At 41.5% G+C, this 26,712-nt stretch overlaps 1 protein-coding gene and 1 long non-coding RNA gene across 7 annotated transcripts in view; both read right to left on the reverse strand.

Moving 5' to 3' along the window:
* trim9 (tripartite motif containing 9) overlaps positions 1-14,899 on the reverse strand; it is a 43,361-nt gene extending 28,462 nt beyond the window's left edge. For all 6 annotated transcript variants that reach the window (XM_086274611.1, XM_086274609.1, XM_086274610.1 and 3 more), the window contains exon 1: positions 13,905-14,899. In XM_086274611.1, coding sequence (XP_086130737.1) covers positions 13,905-14,738 — 834 coding nt within the window. In that variant the 5' untranslated portion in view covers positions 14,739-14,899. The remainder of the gene's footprint in view (positions 1-13,904) is intronic.
* A 6,642-nt stretch (positions 14,900-21,541) lies between these two features.
* The window catches only part of LOC147306889 (uncharacterized), a 107,065-nt gene continuing 101,894 nt past the window's right edge, over positions 21,542-26,712 (reverse strand). Inside the window, exon 4 of the long non-coding RNA XR_015126371.1 lies at positions 21,542-21,962. This is a non-coding gene — a long non-coding RNA (uncharacterized LOC147306889). The remainder of the gene's footprint in view (positions 21,963-26,712) is intronic.

Genomic DNA, 26,712 nt, shown 5'->3' on the forward strand with positions numbered 1-26,712 from the left:
TGACGGAAGTCCTGTGGAACGGTTGTATGCTAACAAATTAAATGAAGATGAAAAAAGAAAAATGTGAAATATCTCGGGTTCACACTGAAACGAGTGGGTTTCTTTCTTTCTTTTTTAAATGATTAACTCAAAGGCACTCAACATGGGCCGACTTACAAACAAAGCTGCTTTTGATAGCGGCTGAGAATCTGACATTTTAAAGTGTCTGAGCTTTCACCCCTGAGACAAAATGCACTGACAGCCTAATTTTCTCACACAAAATGTCATTTTCAGCTTAAAACTGAGATGATATGTACATCTATAAGCATTTAACTTTTGCACTGTTAATGTTATAGCTGGGACTCTGGTGTGTGGAGCACATATGACGGGAAATGACATTGTTGTCCGTGTGTGCTGACACAGAAACGCTTTTGAGATTAGTTTTTCATGTATGTGAAGCAAAGGCTGTGTGAACATGGAGGTGACAGGGAGAGAGGACTTGGCCTGACCCTGTGGGAAACTCATTCGCTTGAGTGAACAACCGTCAAGCTGGTGGGTGTATTGTCTTCTGGGAGTAAACGAGGGCACTGGGCCTTATCTAAGCAGAAAAGAAAAACTCCACTTCAACGCAGGAAGACAGCAATAAAACCAGCGACTAGCTGATACAGTAGAAAACGCTGTGAAAACAACTCATCACACGCAGTCTGCTCCTCTTTGTCAGCCCAGCTCGTGGAATCTGACGTTGGCCGGACGAGTGGGAATCAATCTGCAGGGGCCGACAGCTGACCTTCGACCTTGATGTTTGGGAAACCATGACAGCTGCCGTTAACATGAGTCTACTGCACTGGGGGACAGTAAGACCTGGTAACAGCTGAGCAAAGATCCAAATGTAAACTTTCTTTAATTGTGTGGGATTTCAAAAAATGTCCTCTGTGTTATTTAGGGCTGCATACTTCAACACTGCAAAGAAAAGAAATGAAAGAGAAGACTTGAAGTGTAAGTTTTCTTTCATATAAGAATAAAGTAACAACAGATTTCTATGAATTCTGAAGACCTGTTTGACCTCTTATAAGTATGTACTTATCAAACATTAGTCTAAAAAAATGGCAAACACGGAAAGTCTCAAGAGGAAAAACTGAAGTCTTTAAATTGCTAATCCTGTCTTATCAACTAAAAGGTAATCCTTTTACAGTGCAATAGCACAACTGCAGCACATTTTGAATATTATGAAACAATGAATCCAGCAATTTGGCTCTCTTGACTGATTACCAACATTTAAGCATAAAAGAAGAGCGATAATTTACTTTATTAACCCCCAAAGGAAAATGTATTGTAGTAGCTGCAAATTCACACAAATTACTAAAAAAGCATAAACTACATAAACCAAGAAAAACTCATGCAAGCTACAAATTTAAGTAAAAGATAATAAATATATGATAAAATATGGACTATAGCTAGAATTTAAGATATTTGAATTGTTGCTATTGTAAAATTTAATGAATTTCATAATTTTCTTGTACATTTACAATGACAGGGCTATTCTATTCTATTCTATTCTATTCTATTCTATTCTATTCTATTCTATTCTACTTACTGTTATGAAATAACCCGAGCTCTTTGGCTTCCATTGAATCCACTCACACACTTCTGGTCATGTGATCACTAGCCACGACTTAACTGCTATTTTGGACATGTGACAATGTAAGGTCAAACGAAAAAGGCCTGAAACCATCTGGCAGGCAGTGGTCAAGAGGGAGGAATGTGTATTTTCTAACCTGTGGACGAGTCGTTGGTTGGCAACTGTTGGGAAATCGATTGGTGAGGGCCCCATTCGCATAGGCCTAGAAACTGGTCAGTGGTCCCCTGGCAACCACTGGTCACTAGTGAAAAATGCGTATTCCTCAACCTTGTGATTGCTTTAGTCACTAGAATATTGCTCTTAATTTGAATGAAACATACCGACTTGTCAACAACTTGTTCGTCATGTTACAATCAAGATTACAGTTTAGCCTCAGAGAGACCAGTCAGTGATAGAAAAATGAGTATTCCCTGAACAGTTATGAGCTGTGCGTGATTGCAGTTGCAGGGGAAATGATTGATAAACTACAGCCTGGTCAGGGGCTACCTGGAAACCACCTGTTGCTAGGCAAAAAATGTGCAAAAAAACCTCCTTGTGATTGTTTCGATTGCTAGCATTTCCTGTGATGATGTTTTGAATGGAGTTTTCTACAAACACTGGCTGGCTAAATTCTGAGCAGTAGCGAAATGTTGAGTGCATCACTGAGGCACAACTTTTACTTTGGAAGCAAACAATCTCTATTTCTGATTTATGTTTCATTATTTCAAGTTTTATTACCACTGGGCTAGCCAGTGACTAACGAGATCACAAGAAGCTTTTTGGTGAAGCGCCCTTTCTGTTACTTTGTGCATGTGACTTCACATAGCAACAGCCAGCAACCATGAATCACTCGCCAGCAAGTCAGGGAACACACTTTTTTCCCTAGCAACCGTTAACCAGTATAACGAATAGCTCTTCACACAACAGCGTGTTTCTTCACAACTGTAGTAAATTTACCAATTTTTTTCAGTTTTATGTTCCAGGTTGTTTCTAGGTTGAGCTAAGTGTCTTTCTTGCAGAATTTTTTTTTAAAACTTTGTTTTGTGTACAGAATAAACAAACAGGATTTAATGAGCTTTAGATGTGCTGGTGGGCAGATTTCCATGTTTTCAGTCATCTTTATGCAAAGCTTTCCTGGCTCCAGCTTTATAGCTACTGCTCAGACATGACAGCGTTACCAATCAAACTCTTGGCAATGACAGAAATAGAAGAATTTACCAAATGTCAAAACATTCCCTTAGATAAGGAAGACATCTTCTGATTTGAATTCAAATCCACAACAGAAAAGAAAAACTTTCTTTTTTCCCAACTCACTCACTTTTTAGGACAACCCTTTTGGGTTTCTGAAATCAATCGGCTGCACTCTGCCTGGATCGCTAAGCCGCCACCATCATTTTAAGATCCTGCCAATCACACTCTGGTGACTTCATCACCGATCAGCCGGTCCTTCACACCTGCCCTTTCATCTGTCCTAAACTGGGAGCTGGTTTTCACTCTCGGTTCTCTCATTTTGCTCTCTGATACAGTAATGGATACTGTGAGAGCTCGAGCCTCGCCTAGTTAACAGTCAGCTTGCGTTTGGTGACAGAGCAGATGAAATGAAAAGCACTCGATTGTCCGGGGGCGTTTTTCCGCAGTGTCTGTTTGAGAGCCTGCAGAGCTTAGTCCTCAAAACCAGGTCAAAAAGTGCCACGAAAGTGGAGGCTGGTTTATTTTTGCACAGCTCACGGCGACTTCCTGCTCTGCGGTGTCCACGGTGCCAAGACCGGCAGGTCGGCATATGGGAAGACAGACTTTAGCAACAAATCAAGAAAGCTGAGGTCAAGTAGGAAGAAAACTTGTTGTTCGCACCTCAAGTTCTGTCGCAGATTTTTTACATTTAATGACTTATTTTTAAGTAAAAGCTAAACTATTCATGACAGGGAAAAAAAGACTGAGGCCACATCTCTAAGGCAAATATATAATTTGCTTTGATTATTTTTTCATCCAAGTGCTCTTCATACAATTCAACTACACAAGCTGGGAAGCCATTTTCCCAATTTTGCATATAAATGAGAATGAGAAGATGGAAACAACATGGAAGCTACAAAACAGTTTATAAATTTATGGATCAGAGCTTTAAACGACATGCTGATATTTGTTTCCAGTATATTTGAAATATATTTCTTTATATCCTCCTGAGAACTAGCTTATTCATTTATGACCTCTGTAATGGACATTTGTTTCTGGTCTATATCTTTTGACATATTTGAGCTACCCTACTAAGTCCTGATGTAATAAATAGAGGATATCCTGGGCTTTCAATTGATATCTTGTGTGTTTTCGTTTGGTTTGTAGGTACTAAGTCAATCAGCTACAAATACCGAGGTTAACTGAAAAACACTCAGGTCTCTGTTGAGCCACACCTCTTAATCTTTGAATTCAGGTGTTTTCAGTCTCATAAAATCAAGAAATCAGCCAGGCAGGCTACCTTTACAAGAATTTGTGGAAGAATAACTATTCTCACTAAATTCAAGTGTGATACTGTAAAATGATGTCGTGAAATTTCATCCCTCCTAAATGTTCCACAATCAGCTGTAACAGGTAAAATTGCAAAGTGGAAGCATTTAGGGACTGCACCAATTCATTCATAAGCAGGAGACCACCTAAAGTTGCCAACACTCTGCTGAGACAATAACTACAGCGCTCCAAACCTCATTTGGCATTAACATCAGCACAAAACCTGTGTGCCGGGATATCATGATAGCATGGGTTATGATGGCTGAGCAGCTGCATGCAAGCCTTACTATTAGATAGAGTGGTGTAAAGCACACAGGTTTGGTAAAAACCAGAATGCTGCCTGACTGCATTGTACAGGTTGTTTTTCTAAAGTTGGCCTGGGCTTCTTAATTCCAGTAAAGGGAAATTTTAATGTTTCAGCTTACTGTACCAAGATATTTTGGGCAAATCTAGGCTTCCAACTTTGTGGGAACATTTTTGGCAAGGCCTTTTCCTTTTCCTTTTCCAGGATGACTGTGCCCTAGTGCACAAATCAAAGTCCATAAAGGTATGGTCGGATAAGTTTGGCGTGGAGGAAATTGACTGACTGGCACAGAGCCCCAACCTCAACCCCATCCAACACCTTTGGGATGAATTAGAGCAGAGACTGCGAGCCAGGCACTGTCATTCAGCACCAATATCTGACCTCACAAATGCTCTTCTTGATGAACAGACAAAACATTTCTATAGATTTGTGTAGAAATATTTCCCAGAATTTTGGAAACTTATATTTGCAAATGAAGGGCCAACTCAATTTTAATGTCTATGGATTAATGTGTAGGTGGCCCGATACTTGTAATGTGTGGAAGACTTGCTGATGATATCCCAAGGAGATATTTTACTTCATCCATTTGTTACAGTTTTTATTCTTGTGTTTTTGGTTTGCATGCAGCTTGATGAGATTTTCATCATTTCTAAGATGATTGATGAGAACATTTAGCGATAACTTAAAATGCACGACATTTACATCTCATCTTCCTGCATTTGCATTTTCATTGCTTTTAAAAGAGAATATATTTCACTGTCATGGCATGATTCATGCTACTGTGATATTAGTTCTGGATGATACTCTCAGAGAGACTAGGGCTTTCTAAAAGTTTCAGCTGAATCCTCTACTTACATTAATGCAATGCAACTTCAAGCTTGCCCTGGGGATAAAATACATCTTGTTCAGGGATAGTGGAAATAAAAGCATCATGCAACGTTAGACTGGAGAAGAGGATGGTGCAATGTTTTGGGATGAGCTTCGAGGGGTTGTTGAGTTAGTGGGGTGGGGGGGCTTAGGATATAGCTGCTATTTGGAAGTACTAATCATCTTATTAATTAAGCCAAGTGGGAACACGTGCATAGGATGAATAATTCACCACCAGCTCCGGGGCCATTCTGCATGTTTCATTTTCTCTCCGCGGCCGAGTGAACTAGCCAATCTGTCACAGGAAAGCGCGAATGTCAGAAAGGCATCAGAGCCATTTTGGATTAAAGCACCCACTAGGAAGTGGGAAGTGCAAGGACAGTAGGAGGAAGGTATAATGTCACTGCATAGCTCTTAAAATTAGAGAGGTAGAAAAGTAAAAACACTCCGTGCTAATTAAAAACACACATAGGCACAAAACTTTCCATCCCTGTCACTGCAAAGATAGCATTTTGAGTTCCCATAACCTACTTTCAAAAATTGTGGCGATACCTCTCTGTGAAATGCTCCGCTCTCAGTCTTAAGTACTTTCTTTAAGTACTCTCTTTATGCACACTTAATCCCGCGTGTAATACACAGTCATTTTGGCTACATACTGTAAACAGACATAAGCTGACAGAAGGTCAACTTCTGGATGACAAAGACACAAAACAAGCAAACAAAATTAAATAATACATTTTTCTCCACAGCTTCCAGATGAAAGAACGTGAAGATGAATGCAATTTTACACAGCTTGATTACTGATTGTGCTTTTCTCTACAGAGAGACCAACCGGAAACTTTAACATGAAAGATTGTGGTTGTTTACATGAGCTGAGGCAATCCTTGGAGAACTCAGTCTGCAATATTCAGCGGGCGACTTGATGATATTTTGTATCATGGGAACCTTTTGTTGTTAAAAATTTAAGCCCTGACATGTTGGAAGAGTTAAGAGTCGGCACAGATTGTGTTTCTCCTCTGTGTTTAACAAGATCCCGTACGACACTGTCTTCTGCAGGGAGAACCTAAGTGGCTGGTGCATTATTCATCGCTTAAGTCATCAATAATGCACAAGGAGCTGTTAACTATCCACACACACACACACACACACACACACAAAAAGACAGATAAAACTAAAATAATTATAGTAGGGGATTTGAAAGTTGCCACAGTTTCTCCATGTGACAAACTGAGTCATTGTGTGAAGGACCCTTGGGACAGCACCGCAGGAAATGGGGCAGAAGTGATCTATTCTTATCAGTGAGGCCAGCGTCTGCTGCAGATGATCAAGAGGCTTACCTGCTGGTCTAACTGAAAATGTCAAATGGATAAAATCAGGCAGAAAGTACCTGATGATTGGAAATCATTTATTTCTTTACTGACAAGTGCACGTGTGGCAAGTGTCCATTCTAGGTACTTGGATGGTATAATCTTTATGATCAAATTGCTGGTGAGCTTGGCTACACAGGGGAAGTGGAGGGACCACTAAGTAGTTTTAAACAAGTAGGAATATATGCTCAGTAACTAACCAGCAGCAGAATTATGGGCAGTGGCCTAAGCAGAGAAGCCCAGACATTCCTCTCTCTAGCCACCTTCTCCAGCTTATCTGGGGGAACACCAAGGCTTTCCTGGGCAGCCGAGAGAAGTAATCTCTCCAGCTTGTCCTGGGTCTACCCCTGGGCCTCCTCCTTGTTAGACAGGGGTGGGGAACTCCAGGCCTCAGGGGCTGGTGTCCTGCAAGTTTTAGATACCACCCTGGGTCAACACATCTGAATCAAATGATTAGTTCATTACCAGGCCTCTGGAGAACTGCAACATGTTGAGGAGGTAATTTAGCCATTTAAATCAGCTGTTTTGGATCAAGGACATGTCTAAAACCTGCAGGTCACTGTCCCTTGAGGCCTGGAGTTCCTCCACCCCTGCTGTACGACATGCCTGGAACACCTCAGCCAGGAGGCGCCCACGAGGTATCTTAATCAGATGCATAAACCACCTCAGAAGACTCTTTTTCATGTGGAGGAGTGTTGGCTCTACTCTGAGCCCCTGCCAGATGGCCGAACTCCTAACCCTATCTAAGGGACAGCCCAGCCACCCTGCTCATTTCCACAGCTTGCATCCGAGATCTCGCTCTCTCGGTCACTACACACAGCTCGTACCAGGTAAGGGTAGGGATGTGGATCGACCAATAAATCGAGAGCTTCGCTTTCACAATCAGCTCTCTCTTCAACATGACAGACCGGTACAGCGTCCACATCACTGCAGCCATGGTTCCAACTCATCTGTCGATGTCCTGTTACTGTCTTCCATTTCTTGTGAACATGATCCCGAGATACTTGGGACAGCAACTCGTCTCTGACGCGGAGTGGACACTCCACCCTGATCCAGCTGAGGACCATGCCCTCGGTGCTGCTAATTCTCATACATGCCACTTCACATTCAGTTGTGAACTGCTCCAGTCCGAGCTGGAGGCCACCACCTGATCAAGCCAACCGGAACACATCAACCACAAAAAGCAGAGATGAGATTCTGAGGTTGCGAATGCAGAATCCTTCAACCACTTGGGTATGCCTAAATATTGGCATTGTTTGTTTTTAATGCATTTTGAATCGTCGTCTTGGCATAGGCCAAAGATGCCTATGACAGTCTCTATTAGGTAGATAAACTAGTACTTGCACCTTTATACTCAAGTTGAGTACTTTTCACCCAGTCGTGCACACATTCACTTTGAGAAACACTCACTCAGACTCTGATGGATGCATCGGGTCTGATTTGGGTATTTGGTTGAGTATTTCGCCCGAGTATTTGTAGACGAACTGCTCTACCACCTGAGCCACAGCCACAGCAACATTTTGTGCCAGGTAGAAGGCCCTGGACAGTTCATCATGTCTATTTCATTCCTTTAAGCAAAAACAACCTACAGATGTCACTGAAAAGCCTGAACACTGTTTCGTAACTGGACCGTGTAACTCTTCCTATTAAATTAATCGTTCAGCTATATCCATACTTGAAGCTAATTAGACAAGACTCTGAGAACAGATTGATGATAATTACATCAGTGCCACTTCAGGGTTTGCCACTTTATGGTCAGGACAATGATGTTGATGATGCTGATGATAAATCTGTGAGTTATGCCAACAAAAACAAGGTCAGTGCACGATTTAACTTGTGCTGCCCACGTCTCAGTTTGAGCTCACTTTTTTGGTGTCCTTATTTAATAATGTGGGCTGACTGTTTCAGAGCAGCCAGATGTAGCAGAGCAAAATAAATTATGCCGTTTAAAACATTTGACTGCTTGAGCTGAAAAGAATAACTCTTTGTTTGTTCCTTTCCCAGTTGGGTCACAAAGGAGAAATGGCACTGTGGATTTTCTAGGCATTTATCTCTCTCCAGTTCCATGCCTGGAGCAAGCTATAATATTCAGACAGTCTGTGTTCTCACCCGGAGAAGTTATATAAAAATATGTCAGTGTTTTCTGTGCAAACCCGACTCATTTACCTCACTGATGAGACCTTCAGTGCGGCTCTGCCTCTCCTTCCTGCTCATTCTCTGGTTCACTTCTTCTCTTTGGGGTGTTTGGGGTCATTCATCGCTCTCATTTTGCTGCTTTCTTATCTCCCTCTTTCATTAACATTTACACAGATAATCTCTTTACATGGCAGCTTGAGGGGTAAATATCAGCGCCTTTAATGGAGCAGCATCAACCTAAACGGCTTTAAGACACTGAAGCTTACGCCCACTGTGAAAATTCGAAAAACCTCAGGCCTGACTTTGCCCTCTGCATTTATTAGTGCTTTCTTAAACAATTGAGCAACCGTGTCTTTTATCTACACAGAGTCACTTATAAAAAAGACATATTTAAGGGTAGTGTGAGCTGTATCACTGCACGGCGTTGGACTATTACTGAACAATGTTCTTATGCACTTACACTAACTAGACACTTTATTAGGTACACCTGTTCAACTGCTTATTAACATAAATTTCTAATCAACCAATCACACGGCAGCTCAAAGCAGCAAAATGCAACTCAATGCAATTAGGTATGCAGACATGGTCAAGATGACCTGTTGAAGTTCAAACCGAGCATCAGAATGGGAAAGAAAGGTGTTTTAAAGGATCTTGAACATGGCGTGGTTGGGCTGGTCTATTTCAGAAACTGCTGATCTACTGGGATTTTCCCACATAATCATCTCCAGGGTTTACAGAGAATGGGACCAGTGAGAGGCAAAAATGCCTTGTTGATGCCAGAGGTCAGAGGAGAATGCTGGCTGCCTTGAGCTGGTAGGAAGGAAACAACAATTCAAATAACCGCTTGTTATTTGAAACAGATGGCTACAGCAGCAGAAGACCACTTCTGTCAGCCAAGAACAGGAGAATTAGGCAACAATTTGCACGTCTCACCAAAGCTGGATAACATAATATTGGAAAAACCTCGCCTGGTGTTATGAGTCTTGATTTCTGCTGCAACATGTGGATGGTAGAGTGGTTTAAACAACATAAAAATTGAGCCATCCTGCTTTTAATCAACATTTTAGGCTGCCGGTGGTAGTTCAAACTGGATAACACGCCATAAAGCTCAAATAATCTCAAACTGGCTTCTTCAACATGACAATGAGTTCAATTCAATTCAATTTTATTTATTTAGCGCCAAATCACAACAACAGTTGCCTCAAGGCACTTTATATTGTAAGGTAGACCCTACAATAATACACAGAGAAAAACCCAACAATCTTATGACTCCCTATGAGCAAGCACTTTGGCAACAGTGGGAAGGAAAAACTCCCTTTTAACAGGAAGAAACCTCCGGCAGAACTGGGCTCAGGGAGGGGCGGGGCCATCTGCCGTGAGTGGTTGGGGTGAGAGAAGGAAGCCAGGACAAAAGACATGTTGTGGAAGAGAGCCAGAGATTAAAAACAAGCAATGATTCAATGCAGAGAGGTCTAAGTTCACTGTACTCAACTGGACTCGATAGTCACCAAATCTCAGTCCAGCAGAGCAGCTTTGGGATTTGGTGGGACAGGAGATGAACAACCAGCAGATCTGCAGCAACAATGTGATGCTATCATGTCAATATAAACCAGAATCTCTGGGGAATTTTTCCAGCACTTTGCTAAGGCAGTTCTGAAGGTGAAAGAAAGTCCATACCAGAAATGGCAGGCTGTAACTAATAAAGTGTCCAGTAAGCGTATTTTGAACGAAGCCATCATGCAAAACACCTTTGAGTTGAAACATTTGTGCAATAATTAACTGTAAGCATGACACATCCTTCTCATTACTAATTAAATACAGTATTGGACAGTTTTTTTCTGCTTCTCTTTATGTGGCTGTCCCGACAGTCCGACAGAAGGGTTAAAGCAGGAAAGGACAAATAACCTGCTTCTTGTATGTGAATTTTCAAGGCTTTTCCTTCTCTCCCACTGAGTTTAACAGAAGCTCCAGGTAGCTTCTTCTACCAAGAAATTACAAGAAATTACATCAGCTTCAAGGCTGAAACAAGACTTTAAAATGTTTCCCAGCCACGTGACCTGTTCTGTCTGTCCTCATTAGCTTGCTTTTGGGGCCACCTTGAATGAGAGCTTGTAGAGCATCAGTTTGGGTTAACTTAGTGTCACTTTCTGTTAGACCTTTTTTTCTTAATAGGAGTAAAGATAAAAGATAGCACATGTGCAAACCCTCAAAGTCAAACCTCTTGATTTATCTCCCTTCCTGTAGCAGGAAAAAGAATCTGCTGCAATCTGTTACCTATTTTCTACACACACACACACATGCAGTACATTCAGTTTGATTAATCACCTTTAATTGCCACTAAACATAATGAGTGGCAGACCGTGACTTGGATTGCATTCAGTGACCTGTTATGACATCCGTGAAGAGTTGAGGACCACTCACTGTGTAGCAATTTAACACACTGATGATACCCCTTTACTCTTTTTAATGTGATTCATGGAGATCAACACTAAAGTCCTGCCACCACATAAAACCTTCCAGTACAAAGTCACTCTTTCATTTCTGCTCTTTCTTGATGACCATTTTGGTTTAGAGTGACCAAAAGGAGAGCTTGGAGATAAATCAGGGTGTTTTATTGCCTATGAGACTAGAAGAGAAGCCAAGAATGCGTTTGAACTAATGCAGGAGGAAAGCATGTAGAGCGCAAGTAATGATCTGAAACAGCATTCATTTTTAGAACGCAGCAGAGGGGAGAAGTGTAAAGCATGTGGGGTGGATTCCTCATGGGGTCCAGTATCTTAGAGACCTTTGCTGCTTTGTACTTCAGGAAGAGGGATTTGGCTGTTATGGCAGCAGGTGGTTAAAGTCGTTTACAGCAAGAGAAATGCTGCAGAAAGATGGAGAAATCACTGTTTTTCTGCTCAAAAAGACAAGAAAAAATGCAACTGAAAAACAGAACAGATCCTATTAAATGATATCACCACATTTCCAGCTCTGAAGTGTAAATGCTGCAGGTGTGGATTCGAGATCAAGATCCTTAGTGTGGTACTTTGTGCATCAGCATTAGACAGCAAAGATGAAAAATTCGCCGGCTCAGTCACAAAAGCGCACAGATCAAACAACCAAAAGCTTTGATCAGTTTAAACATGAAGGGGAATGCAAGATGTTTATGGGCATTTCTAAGGCTGTGTAAGTATATGGGTAAGCAGGACATGCTTTTTGAATACTGGTTGGTTTTTCTATGGCTACGGCAAAAACCTTGAAGCTCAAATAGTTTTCTTGAAGTTTGCAACTGTGCTGTTTTGGTTCATTTTTATTAACCCGTCTTTCCAGAGGTAGGCTTTTTGGGAAAATGCTGACAAATGTAAAGCCTGCTACTTGCCCAGTAAGGAGAGTGAAAATTTGATTCCATAGGGGGCCAGATTCTATCATGCTGGTTTAAAGATGCTCAGGTGGAGGAAATACACAGAGCTAGGACTGTGTGCAAAATGTGAAGCTTTATGAGATGATCCATCTCTAATATTTGTGCAAGTGAAGAAGAGAAATGACCCCTAAAAAGGCACAAATCCATCATTTTCCCTTTGCAATGTAACTTAATCAACATTGTTTGATAAACCTGTGTCTGTATTTTGGCATTAGCGCCAGAAATCTAGGTTTGGTCAGTCTCTACTTCATACTGGAGGGGGGGGGAATCAGTAAATAAGCTAAAATAAGTTGAGATTTCTAATCGTTACATAGAATATTTGTTTGTATTCTTGTCATTTTGCAGTAACTATTTATCAAGATGTGAAAAAGCTTTTTCTCCAGTGAACATTGTGAGGAATACCCTGAAGCTCCCAAAGATGACCATGCTCAGCTCTGCCAACTCTGAGCTTTGAGCCATCTGTCACAGCTCCGTGGGCAGCTTCAGATGATCAGATGATAGATCAGAAATAACCAGGTGCCGTGAGATACAGTCAAAAAAAAAAAAAAAAAAAAAGTGCCACCTGCTGAATATTGGCACTAAAATTCCTGGTACCACTGATTGGTTTCTAAAAATACTATTTTTCCCATTTTACATCCAAGCATGATTACGCAGAACAGATTGGCAACTTTTCATGTGATGGAAATTTGATATGAGCAAAATGTTCGACCCCATCTGATATTCCCAGCAATTTTACAGTTGTCTATCGCATCTGAAGTGACACTCTATCTCCCTACAAGGAATGATCGGAGTGGGGTGCTTTTAAATTGTTGTTCTGGAGACATATAAAACCAGATTGCTGAGTATAAATGATGAGGACGGGGAGATAATGATGTGCTTGTGTTGCTTGTGCACCAGCACTCAATACATTCATTGTTTGGTTTTTTTTTGGTTTTATCATGGAAACCAGGAGACACCTCCACTACACAGCATGCTCCCTGTGTGTGTGTGTGTGAGTGTGTGTGTGTGTGTGTGGGTGCATGTGTGAGTTATATCTAGCTCTACATTCTTCCCTTCTTCATTGAAGGCTGGAGTGTGGAGGTGAGGGTTGCTGGTGCAGAGGCGTAGATAATCTCAGCTCTGCCTCTCCTGCCCACAACAACTCAGCTTCCAAAATAGCTTCTCAATTCACACCACAGGCCTGCATCTGTGCTTCACTCCCCATTCTCAATAAAGCATAGCTTCAGTGTTTGCCATGCCTAATGATCTTCAGGGCGCCTGTGAGCTGTCAAAGCACTGAAGGAATTTGATGTTGGCATCTCGTGAGACAGATGGTCATCATTTACATGGTCATGCAAACAGAAAACAGCAGCTTCTAGTTGTCCACTTATGAGGTAAAATTAAAAATGAGCCACTGCCTTTCGGGTTTGTTTGGCAGTGTTTGGCTAAAGGCAGCGTCACATGAAGCTGGACCGTGTATCAGGCAATAAAATGCATCCTCTTACTATTGTTAAACACTCATTTAAATCCAAAGCGGCAGAACGAACACCCCACAGCTCTGTACCTCTCTACCGGATGCTAAGCAGAGCTGACACGACAGCGCTAATTATTTCGAACACAGACTTGTTGCTCAGCTCAGAGGATGTTGAATCATTGCACAGAGCGGCCAAAAACATAAATAAAGACAGAAACAGACGCACTTGTAAGGGACGAAGACAAATCTTAGCACCCCGATCATTTTTACGCACGTACCTTGTGCAGTTTCCACATTGCGCCTAAAGCTTTGACCTCATGCGTGCCGTGTTTCCCTTCCTCCAAACACTGATAACATACAGGCATCTTGCACTGTACACAGTACATGCTGAGATTCTCCAGTTCGTGCTCTGTGCAAGTGGAAATTTTGCGGGGACTGGCGCGGCGACTTATCCGCCCCTGCGCCGGCGGCACCAGGCGATGCTTGGCGAGTGGACCGCGGGGAGGATGGCAGCGCAGGCGGCACGGGTCGCAGTAGAAGACGTCGCACTGCTCGCACATCACGGTGGCCTCCTTTGGACTCTTCTCACAGAGCTGACATTTGAGAGCGGCCGCTTTGCTCTGCTGATACCTGTCCACCACCCCCTCCAGCACCCTGTTCTTGGGGAACCCGCGGAGTCCCCTGTCATCCAGGATGAGGCTGCGGTGACACTGTGGACAGGTGATGCAAGAGTTACGAGGGATCGGAGTTAAGGAGCCGGGGTGCGGTAGAAGGTGCTGCTGCGGCGGCTGAGGGACAGTCGGGGGGAAAACCCGAACCCCGTTCGGTGATTTTTGGCAAGGGGTGGTCGGAGCGCTCACGAAGCCCCCGTAGGAACCGTAGCCACTGTCCGCCTCACTATACAAACTCATTTTATCCAAATCCAGGTAATCATAATCGGAGACCCCGGACCCGGAGGCTCGGCTGCTCTGTGGAGACTCGGCGTCGGGGGTCTGCACAAGAATATTCCGAGCACAGGCTAAGCAAATGTTATGGGAGCACGGCAGTATGATGGGCTCCCGGTAAAATGAGCCGCAAACAGGGCATTTTAACTCTTCCTCCATTTCATCCATGGTTGCTCCTGAGAGGTGAGAGATTCCTCCGGGGTGTGCAAATAGAAACGGGAGAAGTTTCGGCAGAGCCTCGGCTGATCGGGCTGCTCTCTGTTTGCGCGTAAACGAAGCTCCAGTCGCGTTCTGCTGTTAAAACTGCAAGTGCAACCTTGACCAAATGAAAGGCATCAACGAAAAGGAGGCATACTAACACTACTCACCAATAAGCACGCAGCGTCAGCTCAGGCTGGATTGCTATTGGACAACCAGTGGATTCCAAACAACCATTGGACAAATGAACTGTCGGCGTGAAGGTCCGTTAATGAGCTCTAGAGCGATATACACAGCAGACACTAATGCGTGTGGACATCAGTGAATGCACAGGATAATTGTTTAGAGCCTTAAAAGGAAATCAATAGAATAAAATGATTACTAAACACAATCTGAACTCAACATCCGTCCTTCATATGCTTTCATTTAACATGTGACATCTGTAAAAAAAACATTTGTCCAACCAGTGGTTAAGGAAAGAAACAAAAGCTAAATTGCAGTGATATAACACAGTTTGGGAGTATGATATAACATTAGAACCAGAGAATATTTGACATTTATATCATTACTAATTTTCTGTATTTAGTTCTCTGTAACTGCTGCACAACATAAACTTGCAAACTTGCTGTTTGAAAAGCTCCTTTCATCCGCACAGGGAGCAAAGATCACTGCTGAAGCTGAGCGAAAACATGGAAACTGACACCTTGTGAGATAAGATAAAGCAGCGGCTCTCAAATGCACTCCAAAGTGTTTTTTTCCTTGAGTATCCAGAGCCTCTTTATTTCTCTGGCCAAATACCTCAGTCATTTTTGAGACATCCATGGCAACGTGAGCAGCTAGTCTTCAGTGAAGCTGTTGACCGGGAAATGAATTGGAATAATCCCATTTAAAAGAATACTTTTTTCTCAGAGGCCCAGAGGGCGACATGAGGCCACTTAGTGTGATTATATTAGCATATTTCCTAAGAAAGTTTGGGAATAGAAATGGCATTAATTAGGAAATTTTTGTTAAACATAATCAGTTTGTCATAGTTCCAGATAAATATGTCAAACTTGAGTGTGAACAACCACACAATCACATACACAGTTGCATTTTCAGTGCATCACCTGGAAAATGGAAAACGGAGTTTTTGAACATCTCTTTTGCAACACTGTCAAAGAGTTGTTTAATTTCTGCCAGAGCTTCCTGTGCTGTCAATGTTTCTGCCCATTATCATCTCAGATTCGTGAAAATATACAACAAATGGTGAGTTTATCCCTGCAAATGCATCCCTGGATTAAACCAAATACAGTGTTGACTTCAACCAAATGTTTGTAACAAGTCCATTAGCTATTTTTGGATGCATGCTCGCTGCCTCCTCTGGCATTATGGCGTTGTTCTCTGTGTAATCTCCTCATTTGGGGGCTACAGTGCAGCTTCCTGTTTGAGTAAATCTTTACTTTGTATTCTTTCTTTCTTTTTTTTGTTCTTCATTGCCAACACTCTCCTTCTGCCAGGACACACAGGCCAGGCAGCTCTCACCGGGAAATCTTCACAGATTTCTTTTTACTTTTCATGGATCCCATCCCAGAATGCTCCTGTGTCTGTGATCGTTCTGATGTTTTTAGTGACCTCATGTGCACCAACATGGGAGAGAAAAGACAACAGTACCAAGAAACCATAACCCCCCCCCACAAGGTCAAGTTATGGGAGAATATAATTCTAATTATAAAACAATTATTAATTATAGAATAGAATAAAATAAAATAGAATTCAACTTTATTGTCATTGCACATGTCACAGGTACAAGGCAACAAAATGCAGTTTACATCCATCCAGAAGTGCTTTAGCCATGATATAGATATATTACAAACATATATTAGCTATAATATAGATATGTGAGTATATTACAGAAATGGGTCTATTATGGTATGTTATAATGTACACAGTATGAAGGTATGTTATGAATATGCTATAACTATAAGTATGTACAGGCTATGAACAGGATATAAATATGAAAAACTATACAGAAATATGAGATATACAGCTATACAGAAATGTGAACTATGCAAGTAATAAACAGTTGTAGAATTAAAAATTATCGTATTGAACAGAATGATTATTTATCCAGAATTATACAGTAGTGCAGTTGAGATAAGTGAGATATGTGGATAATTTCTACAGAGGCTATATGAAGTGCAAGTGGTTGAGAGTGGTGGTTCAGTCCATGTTATTATTGTGTGTATGAGGGTACAGTTGTCCATTGTGTGTGTGTGTGTGTAGGTGGTTGTGGGTGTGTATGTCCAGTCCATGTGTTTAACGTGGGTCAGATGTCAGGAGGCAGAGTTCAGGAGTCTGACAGCTGTGGGGAAGAAGCTGTTCCGGTTCCTGGTGGTCTTAGTCCACCAGGTACCGGATTCATAATTCATAATTATCAATGATGACCTAATATGAATTGGTTATTTTTTCAGAAATAACTGATGAGCATTGAAGAGTTTTACTTAAAGATAACAGCTGCAGATTTTAATTCCCATTACTCTTATTGCTAATTCTTTAAATACCCAGCAATATCTCAAACAGCAGGCCCATCATTTTCAGTGAACAGAAATTAAATCTAATTTCTAATAAACCTTCAATGAATGCTTTGAAATCATCTTTCTTCTCACAGTTCATATCAGTGAGTATTTAAAACTGTCTTCAAAACAAAAGGCAGCCCAAGTTTATTCATAACTTGAATTGCTTTATTAAACATACAGTATTGTGCATTTCTTCCAGCGATGAACAATATCTGAATAAATATAAGAAAACAAAAAATCCTGACACAGGATCTGAGAGATGCATCTTCATAAATGTTTACTGAAGGCTCATCTGGAATGCTCTCAGTGGAAGGATGACAGCCAAGATGCCATTCTTATGGAAGGGAAACAGGGAGAACCCGTGCACTTGGATTTCTTTGATTGCCATATGAAAGATGGAGCACATTACTTCAGAAACTACTTCACCAGCCTGGGAACATTCTGCAGCAGCATTTATTTTATACCGATGTGACAGTAATGTGTTTTTTTTAACTGGACAGCTAATTTATAAGCAGGTTTCCTACCTTCCCAGCAACGGCAGCTTTACAGTGGAAGCTATCATTCAGTGCTTATAGTGGGAGGAGGCATGTGTTGTTAACAAGATATTGCTACATTAATAACACAATAAAGGCAACTGCTGCACTGAACAGATGCTCCGTCTTCAGGGAGCTGATCAAACACATTCCAGCGAGACGTACAAAAGACAAATGCATATTCATCACTTTTGTTGAGTCACGCAGAGGTTCTGATGAAGTGATTTGCTGCATGTATGTTGTATAATATTAAATGACGTCAAAGGCTTGACTGGCTCTAAGGTATGAGGTATGTGAGGGCCACACATTGTCACTGCACACTGTTTATGTATAAATACATGTTTATGTGTCAGAAAAAGCATACATATTGTTTTGTTTACTGCATATATTCAGGTGTTAGTGTATAATTTGGTTTCCTTTAGCTCCAATATGCCATTGAAGAGGTGGGTCCAAACATTGCTCTCCTTTGAATGCTCTTGAAAAAGTACATTAATGCAACAGTTCATCGTTTCACCTTCAATACCTGAATCACTAACAGAGATAAAAAGCCGCTTTTGTCAGTTGAAACTATTCAGCTCAGAGTTCAGTCATCCTGCTCGGAGTCTGCACTGCCATCGATAAGGGATGAAGTCTCCTTTGTGCGTTACTCTGAGTCTATTACCTCGTTTCTCCACAGACTCCCTTTGCAGCCCCAGAGGCATCCTGCCATCTGTGTAAAGAAGCGCACAGACTGAAGGATCTTTATGGTACACAGCTCAGCCTAGATAGCAATCTCTATGGTACAAAGTGGTGATATTGTGAAGATAAGACTAGAAGGGATACGTGTGCTTTTGTTCTTGACCTCTGGCATAAGAGAAATTGTGGTTTGATAACTTCTGGAAGAACGAAGGTACTGTAATTAAAAAAAAATGAATGGTTACACTGAATCCAAAATTGTGCAACACAGCAAAGCATCTTTATAAACCACCTTTAAAGTTCCTTTTGTTTTGAGCTAAATTTAAAGAGTCAGATTCAAACTTCCAGCTGTCCATGTACGATAGATTAGAATTCCTATTCATCAGAATAGGTGTCAAATATTTAGTTATAAAAAAATTTCTGGCACACATATGCTCCTTAAACATAAAGGTTATAAAGGGGCGGACGTGGTTAGGAACAATATGCTATGACTGGCTCAAAAGCTCTGCAAAACAATGGCCAGGTGTCCAGCAACCCCCTGCATCGAACAGGAAACTCAGGCAAAACGGAGCACAACTAACACTGCAAAAAGCCCCCAGACCGTATCGCAATATGAGGATAGGCTGTGGCATTTAAATGGTTCTCCGCTGGTGCCAAGAAGCCTAAAATGTTCCAAGAAAATATCTTCCCACACTATTACACCATCTGAAGCACTGATTCAAGACAGGAAATGTACATGTTTTCATGTTGTTTAGACCAAATTCTGACCCAACTATCTGAATGTTGGGTCAGAAATCAAGACTCATTAGGCCAGATAATGGTTTTCCAAGCCTTCTATTGTAAAGCTTTGTTGAACTCATGTAATTGCAAAAGAGTTGCAGCAGAAGATCAGACCAGATGTGGTCATCTGCTTCAATGTGAGTTACAGTTGCCTTCCTATCAGCTTTAAGCAGTCTGGATGTTCACCTCTTTACCTGCATATTTTTTTCTATTTTTCTGATTATTATCTGTAAATCCCAGAAATGGTTGTATGCAGGAAAATCCCAGTAGATTAGCTGTTTCTGAAATACTCAGATCAGCCTGTCTGGAACCAACAACCACACCATATTCAGACTCATTTAAGTTACCTGTCTTCCCCATTCTGTTGCTCACTTTGAACTTCAGTAGGCTGTCTGGATCATAGCTACAGGAGTTGCTGTTAGATGATTGGCTGGTAAGATATTTGCTGTACCTCATAAAGCAGTCAGTGAGCGTAGTAGCACAGTGTGAGATGCAATCTGGGAGAGGGTGCACGGAGAAGCAAAACCAAATTTGTTCCCAGGTCCAGATGGTACACACCACTGAAGATATTTTGAGAGCAGCAAATCTGAATGCCTACAAGTCCCAGACAGACAAGCAGCTGGTGGCTTACCAACCAGACATCGTGGCGGTTCACATGAAACAGAAGAGAGCATGTTATACTGTAGATGGTTAAAAGTAACATCAGGAAGAAGGAAAGTGATTCAACTGAGTAAAGTATCAGTGGCAGAAGGAACAACTGGTAAGAGGTGTAGAGGATAAAGTCCAAAATAGTCTCAGTGGGGTTGGGTGTCAAAAGTGTGCAATTTAGTCCAATTCTGCTCATATTTCAAAAGCTATGCACAAGGAATAGTTTTTCTTAGGTGCCTGGCACACCTTGCACACAGTGAAAGCGGTGAAAAACTATCTGGTTATGTTTAGGCACCAAATTAACCAACTGAAAACATGCATACGCAGTGCAATTAAATGAAAATCCAAAGGGTTCTTTACGAGCATCCGCGTGAGCGTTAATGTTGCATCAAGAGCCACTAAAGCACACTTTGTGTGTATTTGTGAGATGCCAGCAGCTGTGTCAGAGCCGTTTCTTTCACGATGACAATCCGCTAAGTGTCACTGAATGGTTTGATGAGTATGAAAAAGCTGTGACTCATATGCTAAGCTCTTCACACTCGTCAAACATCGAATCACTTGAACACATATGGGAAATCCTGTACTTATGAGTTAGACCACTCTATATACTACCAACATCAGAATATGCAGCAGAATCGATGCCACGGTGCATGAAGCTGTTCAGGCAGCACGTGGTGCCCCAACAATAAGACACTTTATCCTTCGCTTTCTTTTATTTGTCAGCAGATATCAGGAAATTAATAATCACTGACACTTAATTGTTTTACTAACACACCATCAGCACCATTAATATCCCGAGATCACTCTACTTATCCCTAAACTTATTGAGCTGCTTGAGTGAATTTGAAAGGTATGCAAGTCACTCTTTTATGTAACCTTCACTGACCATGGCGACCTTCACCAACCTTTTCCTTATGCAATAGTTTGTATATTTTACCATCTGCTATTAGGATTCTCTGCAGGAGAAAGGACACACTGGGTGACCAAAGCCCACCATCACCGTGCTTGACATCTCCGCACAATGCAGCACCTTCCCAAAGCTCAAATGAGCTCATGTTTATGGATTCAGAACCATCTGTGCCCTTCACAGTGACCTGATAAATGCATTTTCCTGATGCAGTATTTGTAAATTAAGCCTTCAGGGAAAGATTCATGAAGTAAACAGATATTTGAGATGTTTTTGTGCAATTATTAAAGTGTACTTTTAGTCCGACCTTTCCTTAAAGAAGAGGGAAGTGTTGGAGAGTGACTGAAGACTATTGTGATACTGAGCAAGACAGAAGAAGCAATGGCAGAGAAAGAAGGATATAGATTGCAACAAAGATAATCCACCTTAACAAATCAGATGCTTTGTGAATACAACTGAGTACAAAACAGGTTTCAAAACATGACCTGTGGGCATAGGGCAAAGTAATCACCTGAGAGATCAGATCGTAGTTCTGTCCAACCGACTTACTTTCATTTAGGCATATTACACCTTATTATGTCATATTCACAAGAAAGAATGGACTCAAATACAAGACTCAGAAGACTAATGCAAATTTTAGCTCTTTATTTACACGAGCAACTCAGGTACGTTTCAATCTGTTAAGTATTGCAAGAGATCGAGCTGGAGGACACTGGAGGATTGCATTTTCCTTGTAAACTTGCAGGTGGGGGAGGTAGGTGACAGTGACAGAGATAATTGGTAGACAGCTTCGTTTTTCATTTTTACTTAACTTGGAGGTTCTTGATCCATCCAAAACACACATATAGGAGAACTAAGTGAGCAGATGAGAGGGTAAAGTCAAGTTTCTGAAAACAATAAACTGGACCACTTGCAGGAACAGACCATGACTCCCACTACAAAGCTAACAACAATCTGGCAAAGAGGAGGTTTGAGCTGGCCGTTGAATCTCAGGATAACAAGTAGATGCAGACAGGTGTGCCGGATGGAACAGAAGGCAGGAGAAACCCTGCCAAAGGAAGGCGGGGGTAAAACCAGAGCCTGGTTCAACTCCCATCTGAGAAAGAAAAGAAAGTGAAAAGAGGAAGGGAAAAAGTAGAAAAAGAAAGTAAAGTAAAGAAAAACATATTATATGTCTTAGTTTGGAAGAAAGGTTGAACTAAAAATGTTTGTGGAGATTTTTACATTTTGCTTTGACAGCAGAGTCATGCATTTTATGTTTGACCTCACTCACTTCAAGAAAAACACAAAACAAACAAGTAATATTTGATCAGTAAAAGTGGATTTTTTAAGTGACTCTGTGAAAAGAGGAATTTTGAGGTACTCTTTTAAAGTTTTGAATGCTGTGTTTGCTTTTGTTTGCCATAAATGAGACAACAGGAATGTTATAATGATGTGTTTCTTAGCTGCTGGTTTGGTTTGGCTCTTGGCCGGTCTGTGCCATGCTCTCGGTATAAATACACAGGTTGGAGCAGCTGTAACTGAAGCTGAAATGCTGGGTTTTTTCCCCCTCTGTATTTCTGCACACAGTCATCCTGTGAGAGAGGCCAAGGTTGATGCTACTGTGAATTTCCACAAAAACAACCAATTGAGAGTGCACTGCATCACTAATGAAGAGCAATTTCACTACATGCGTGGGCTGTCTGAAGAGACATGTGGGGCCTCCACGTGCACCATCACTTTGCACCTCTCCCGTGCAAACTGTCCGGGCTCCACAGGGAATTTGTGCTGCAATTAATAGCGTAATGATTTTTTAAGAAATCTAAGTGGGTTGGAGGTTTGCTTCTAAACCCAGCTCTCCTGTTGCACGGGGACTCACATGATGTTCTCCTAACCCAAAGAAACCAGAGGAACTGAGCACAGAAAGGACAATATTGATCTCTTCCCTGACAGTCAAATCAAGAGAAAAATGAAAAATGTCATGGGGTAAGGAATACAAAAGTAAATAATAAAGCTGAGTAGTTCAGAGAGATGCTGGACCTGCTGGACCTCTTTCCTCCTCGACTAAAAGCTCTCATTAAGACAGAAGGGTCAACAAAATAATACTTGTGGTGTCTTCGGTTGTCCTTTCCTTTGTTTCAGCACCCCCAACAACAACATAGACGAAATGTGCCTCACTGGCCACAATCCATACATTTACTCCATCTCCCAACCCCCACCAAGGATCCAGCAGGGACCCCTCTAATGGCACCAGCTCTCATTACTGCAGGCTATATAGCTTTCTCGAGGACTCCTTTGTTTACCTCTGATTCAGTAAAAACAGATGAGGGTTCTACTTTCACATTATATGCTTGCAAAAATCAGAGATGGCCAAAATATATTGCGACCCAGTTAAAGTTTGATGGAGAATGAAAAAACATGGGAACTCCGCTGAGAGTGATTCATGAATATTGGTCAAAGGTTTTATTGCAGTTACTTGTATAATCAATGGAGATTTTGTTTGAATACAGCAGAACTAATTCATGGATGAAAGACGTTCTGGTAAAAGAGAGAAACGGACAGAAGCTGTGAAAGTGGTTCACTTGATGTTGACCTGCAGCTATTGTGTGAAGAATTTGCATTGTATCTCTCCATTGTCTACTGCCCATTAGACCCAAAAGCAAACAAAATATTAGGCCAACCCTCACAGAAAACACTGGTTTTGTAGGGTTTATGGGTGATGTCATGCTACATATACCTATATACTTGAACTTGTTCTCATAGTAACAAGAACATGGGGGAGAAGCTTGTAGCAAACAGCAAAATCTAAGAGTCCTATGGAAAAAAAATAGCTAATGCAAGAGGCCAGCCACTTAATAGAAGCTCCAGAAACTCCCATGGTTCATCCTGACAGACACATCCTATTATAAAATACATTTTTGTTAGATGTAGCCTGTGTCCCACTGATATGCACAAGTTAAAGATTTAATGTGCAAATATTTTACAAAATAAAACCACAGTGGCACCAACAATAGTGATCAGAAAGAGCAGGTTTATGTATTGATAAGATGAATGATAAAAATCCTGTGAAGCCCCATTCACCTGCACTGTAACTTGGCCAGGTTTGACTGTTCTGATCACCCCCCCCCCCCCCCCCCCCCCTTTATTTTTAAATGTGCCTTAATGTGATATTTCTTACTGCTAAACTTCACCACAGCAAAAAGATAGACCTGGTTACCTTTGATTAACATTTTCCCAACTATTGTCTTGTACTTTTTCTTATTCGTGTGTTGAAAAAGTGTTCAAATAAAAAAATATATATATATAAAAACACAAACTAATACAGATAATACACTGTGTAACTTTTTTTTCTCTCAGTCTAGCCACTTTTTCCTCGTTTCTTTGTTTCCTTCTATTGTTCTTTGATTTACAGCTATCCACATCCCTGTAAGTGTCCCCCCCCTCCCCCCCACTGACAGCTGACCTCCCACAGGCACAATAGATGCGGACTGGAGAGATTGGTGTGGTGACCATTGATCCATTGGGACTCTCGCCGATGCCTCCATCATCTCAGTAACAGCAACGCTCCTGGAAAATGGGGGGGGGGGGGGGGGGGTCATGATTGACTCTTTCTGCGAGAAACATAAATCATTTTGTTTATTGACACAAACATCAGCTGTATATTCAGTGCTTGTTTATTAAGTGGCATGCCATTTTCTTAATGCTTTTAAACCTGTTTTAATGTATTCTTCTCTGCACCACACAGTTCAGTTTTTTCAAAATCCATTAAAGCAGTATTATTCTTCAATATGAAAAATAATACCATTGCCTCCACACAGTTGCTATTGTGCTAAACAGATCGAGTACAGAGTGCTATTCCCAGCCTTTGGGGGGCAGTGTGTTCAAAAATAGCAGCTGTAAATGGGCCAGAGGCAGCTGCAAGAAAACTCCTTAATAGACTACAAATGACAACTCATCAGTATCAAAATAGTTCTCACACAGTCGCTCTTCTCTCATACTGTACTGAAAGAAAACACTAAAAACAAAAACGTACTGACCGGGGCACAGAGACAGTGTCCCGCGAGGGTCCAGTTTAGCCCACTGAAGTCATTAATTACTCCATTTTTAAAGTAATATGCGTTGCTATTTCTAGTGCAATGCCAGTGTTAAATAATGAATGGAAATGCAATATTTTTTTGAAATCTCAACAAACTATTTGAAATCATGCTGGTTGAAAAAGACAAGCTTTTATTATGTAGTTACGAAAACATGTGAACTGGACGTCTGTCTTTTCATTGTGCTTTTACGTGGTACATGCATGTGACGACAGTAGACTCATTAAACATAGAAAACCTCTGACATGTTGATGAAATTATCGTTATTTTTGTAAATGGTGATTCATTAAATAAGAAAAGATGATTTTTAGAATGTACTTCTGTACATTTATTAACCTTCGTGTAGAGTTATGTTAAAAAGAATCAAGCCTGTAGAGTCTTAGATGTAGCTCTTGGGTTTTTTGCATTTTTTCTGAGCATTGGTTTTGAGCAATGTTTTGAATTTGATAAAACTGTAAATACAGTTGGCTTTGTCTCAGCGGAGAACGATTACAACAGATTGCAACAGAAAAAGAAAAAAAACATTTTGACAGACTGCAACAGCCTCATGTTAACTTTGGCCAAACCAGAGCTGGAGATTGTTGTTGTATCATTTGAGGATTGTGAATTTGTCCTGGGTAAACCACACTGGTGAAGCTGCATGGAAAATTGAATGACCCTACTTTAACTTGTAAGATGTGTCCCAATTCTTTGCTATTGAGGATAAGATCAAACCAACATTGGCCCAGATGAGTTCAGTCAAACGATGATTTTATTAAACACACGCGTGGGAAGATGTATACTGTAACAACATCAGCATAGATCTTTGCTAAAAAGCACAAAATGGTTTTAATATGTCAGGGTTCAGCCCCTTCTTGTGTCAGCAAAGAATATTGTCACGGCTGCCGAGGCGAGCCGTGTGGAGTTGGAAAAAGGACCCAAGAGCAAGCAGTGTATGAAAAGATTAGTGGAGTTTATTTACAAGGTGTCAGTGGCAGGAACAGAAAACGAATAATGAGACAAACTAACGGAAACCTAAACTGGGAAAACTAAAGAGCAACTAGAAATCCACAGGACACGGGGTGAAAGGCAGAGAGACGCAGACTGACGGAGGATACAAAAACGCAGAGAGACACAGATGAATGCAGAAAAGCGCGGACTTACATGGAGTAATACAGACGAACCGGCAACAGGCAGGAGAACACACAGGGCTTAAATACACACACCAGTAATCAGGGGATAAGAGACAGGAGGGCAACACAGCTGGGAGAAATCAGAGCTGATGGGACAGGGGAAATGTAAACTGAACACACTCACATCAGACATGAACCTTCAGAATAAAACAGGAAATTAACAGACAGAGAACCAGACAGGACACTGAACTTGACAGGCAGACTCATGAGCAGACACAATAACACCGTGGACAGACAGAGGGAACACAGAGAAGTGGGAGCAGGCAGGCAAAGAACAGAAACCTAACAAATGGCAAAAATCACAACAGAATACACACTCTGAATGAACAAAAGCATAAAGAAACACAAAACACTGAGTCCTCAGACTCAGGACCATGACAGTACCCCCCCCCCTCAAGGGCTGGCTCCAGACAGCCCAGCAGAAACACAGAAACAGACCAAAACGGAAAACGACCCGACCAGGGCGGGCGGAGGGGGCCCAGGACGGAGGGACAGAGACCAAAAAGGCCCAGATGGCCAAGTTCAGGGGACCAACAGCGCAGGAGGCCAAAACAGTACAGTTCTGGAGGCCGACCATACGAATGGCAACGGCAGTGGGGCA

The sequence above is a fragment of the Aulonocara sp. 'chitande type north' Nkhata Bay genome, linkage group LG19, assembly GCF_057382095.1.
Source record: "Aulonocara sp. 'chitande type north' Nkhata Bay isolate Kocher_YH1m ecotype deep benthic linkage group LG19, A_spYH_male_GT1.1, whole genome shotgun sequence".
Lineage (NCBI taxonomy): Eukaryota > Metazoa > Chordata > Actinopteri > Cichliformes > Cichlidae > Aulonocara > Aulonocara sp. 'chitande type north' Nkhata Bay.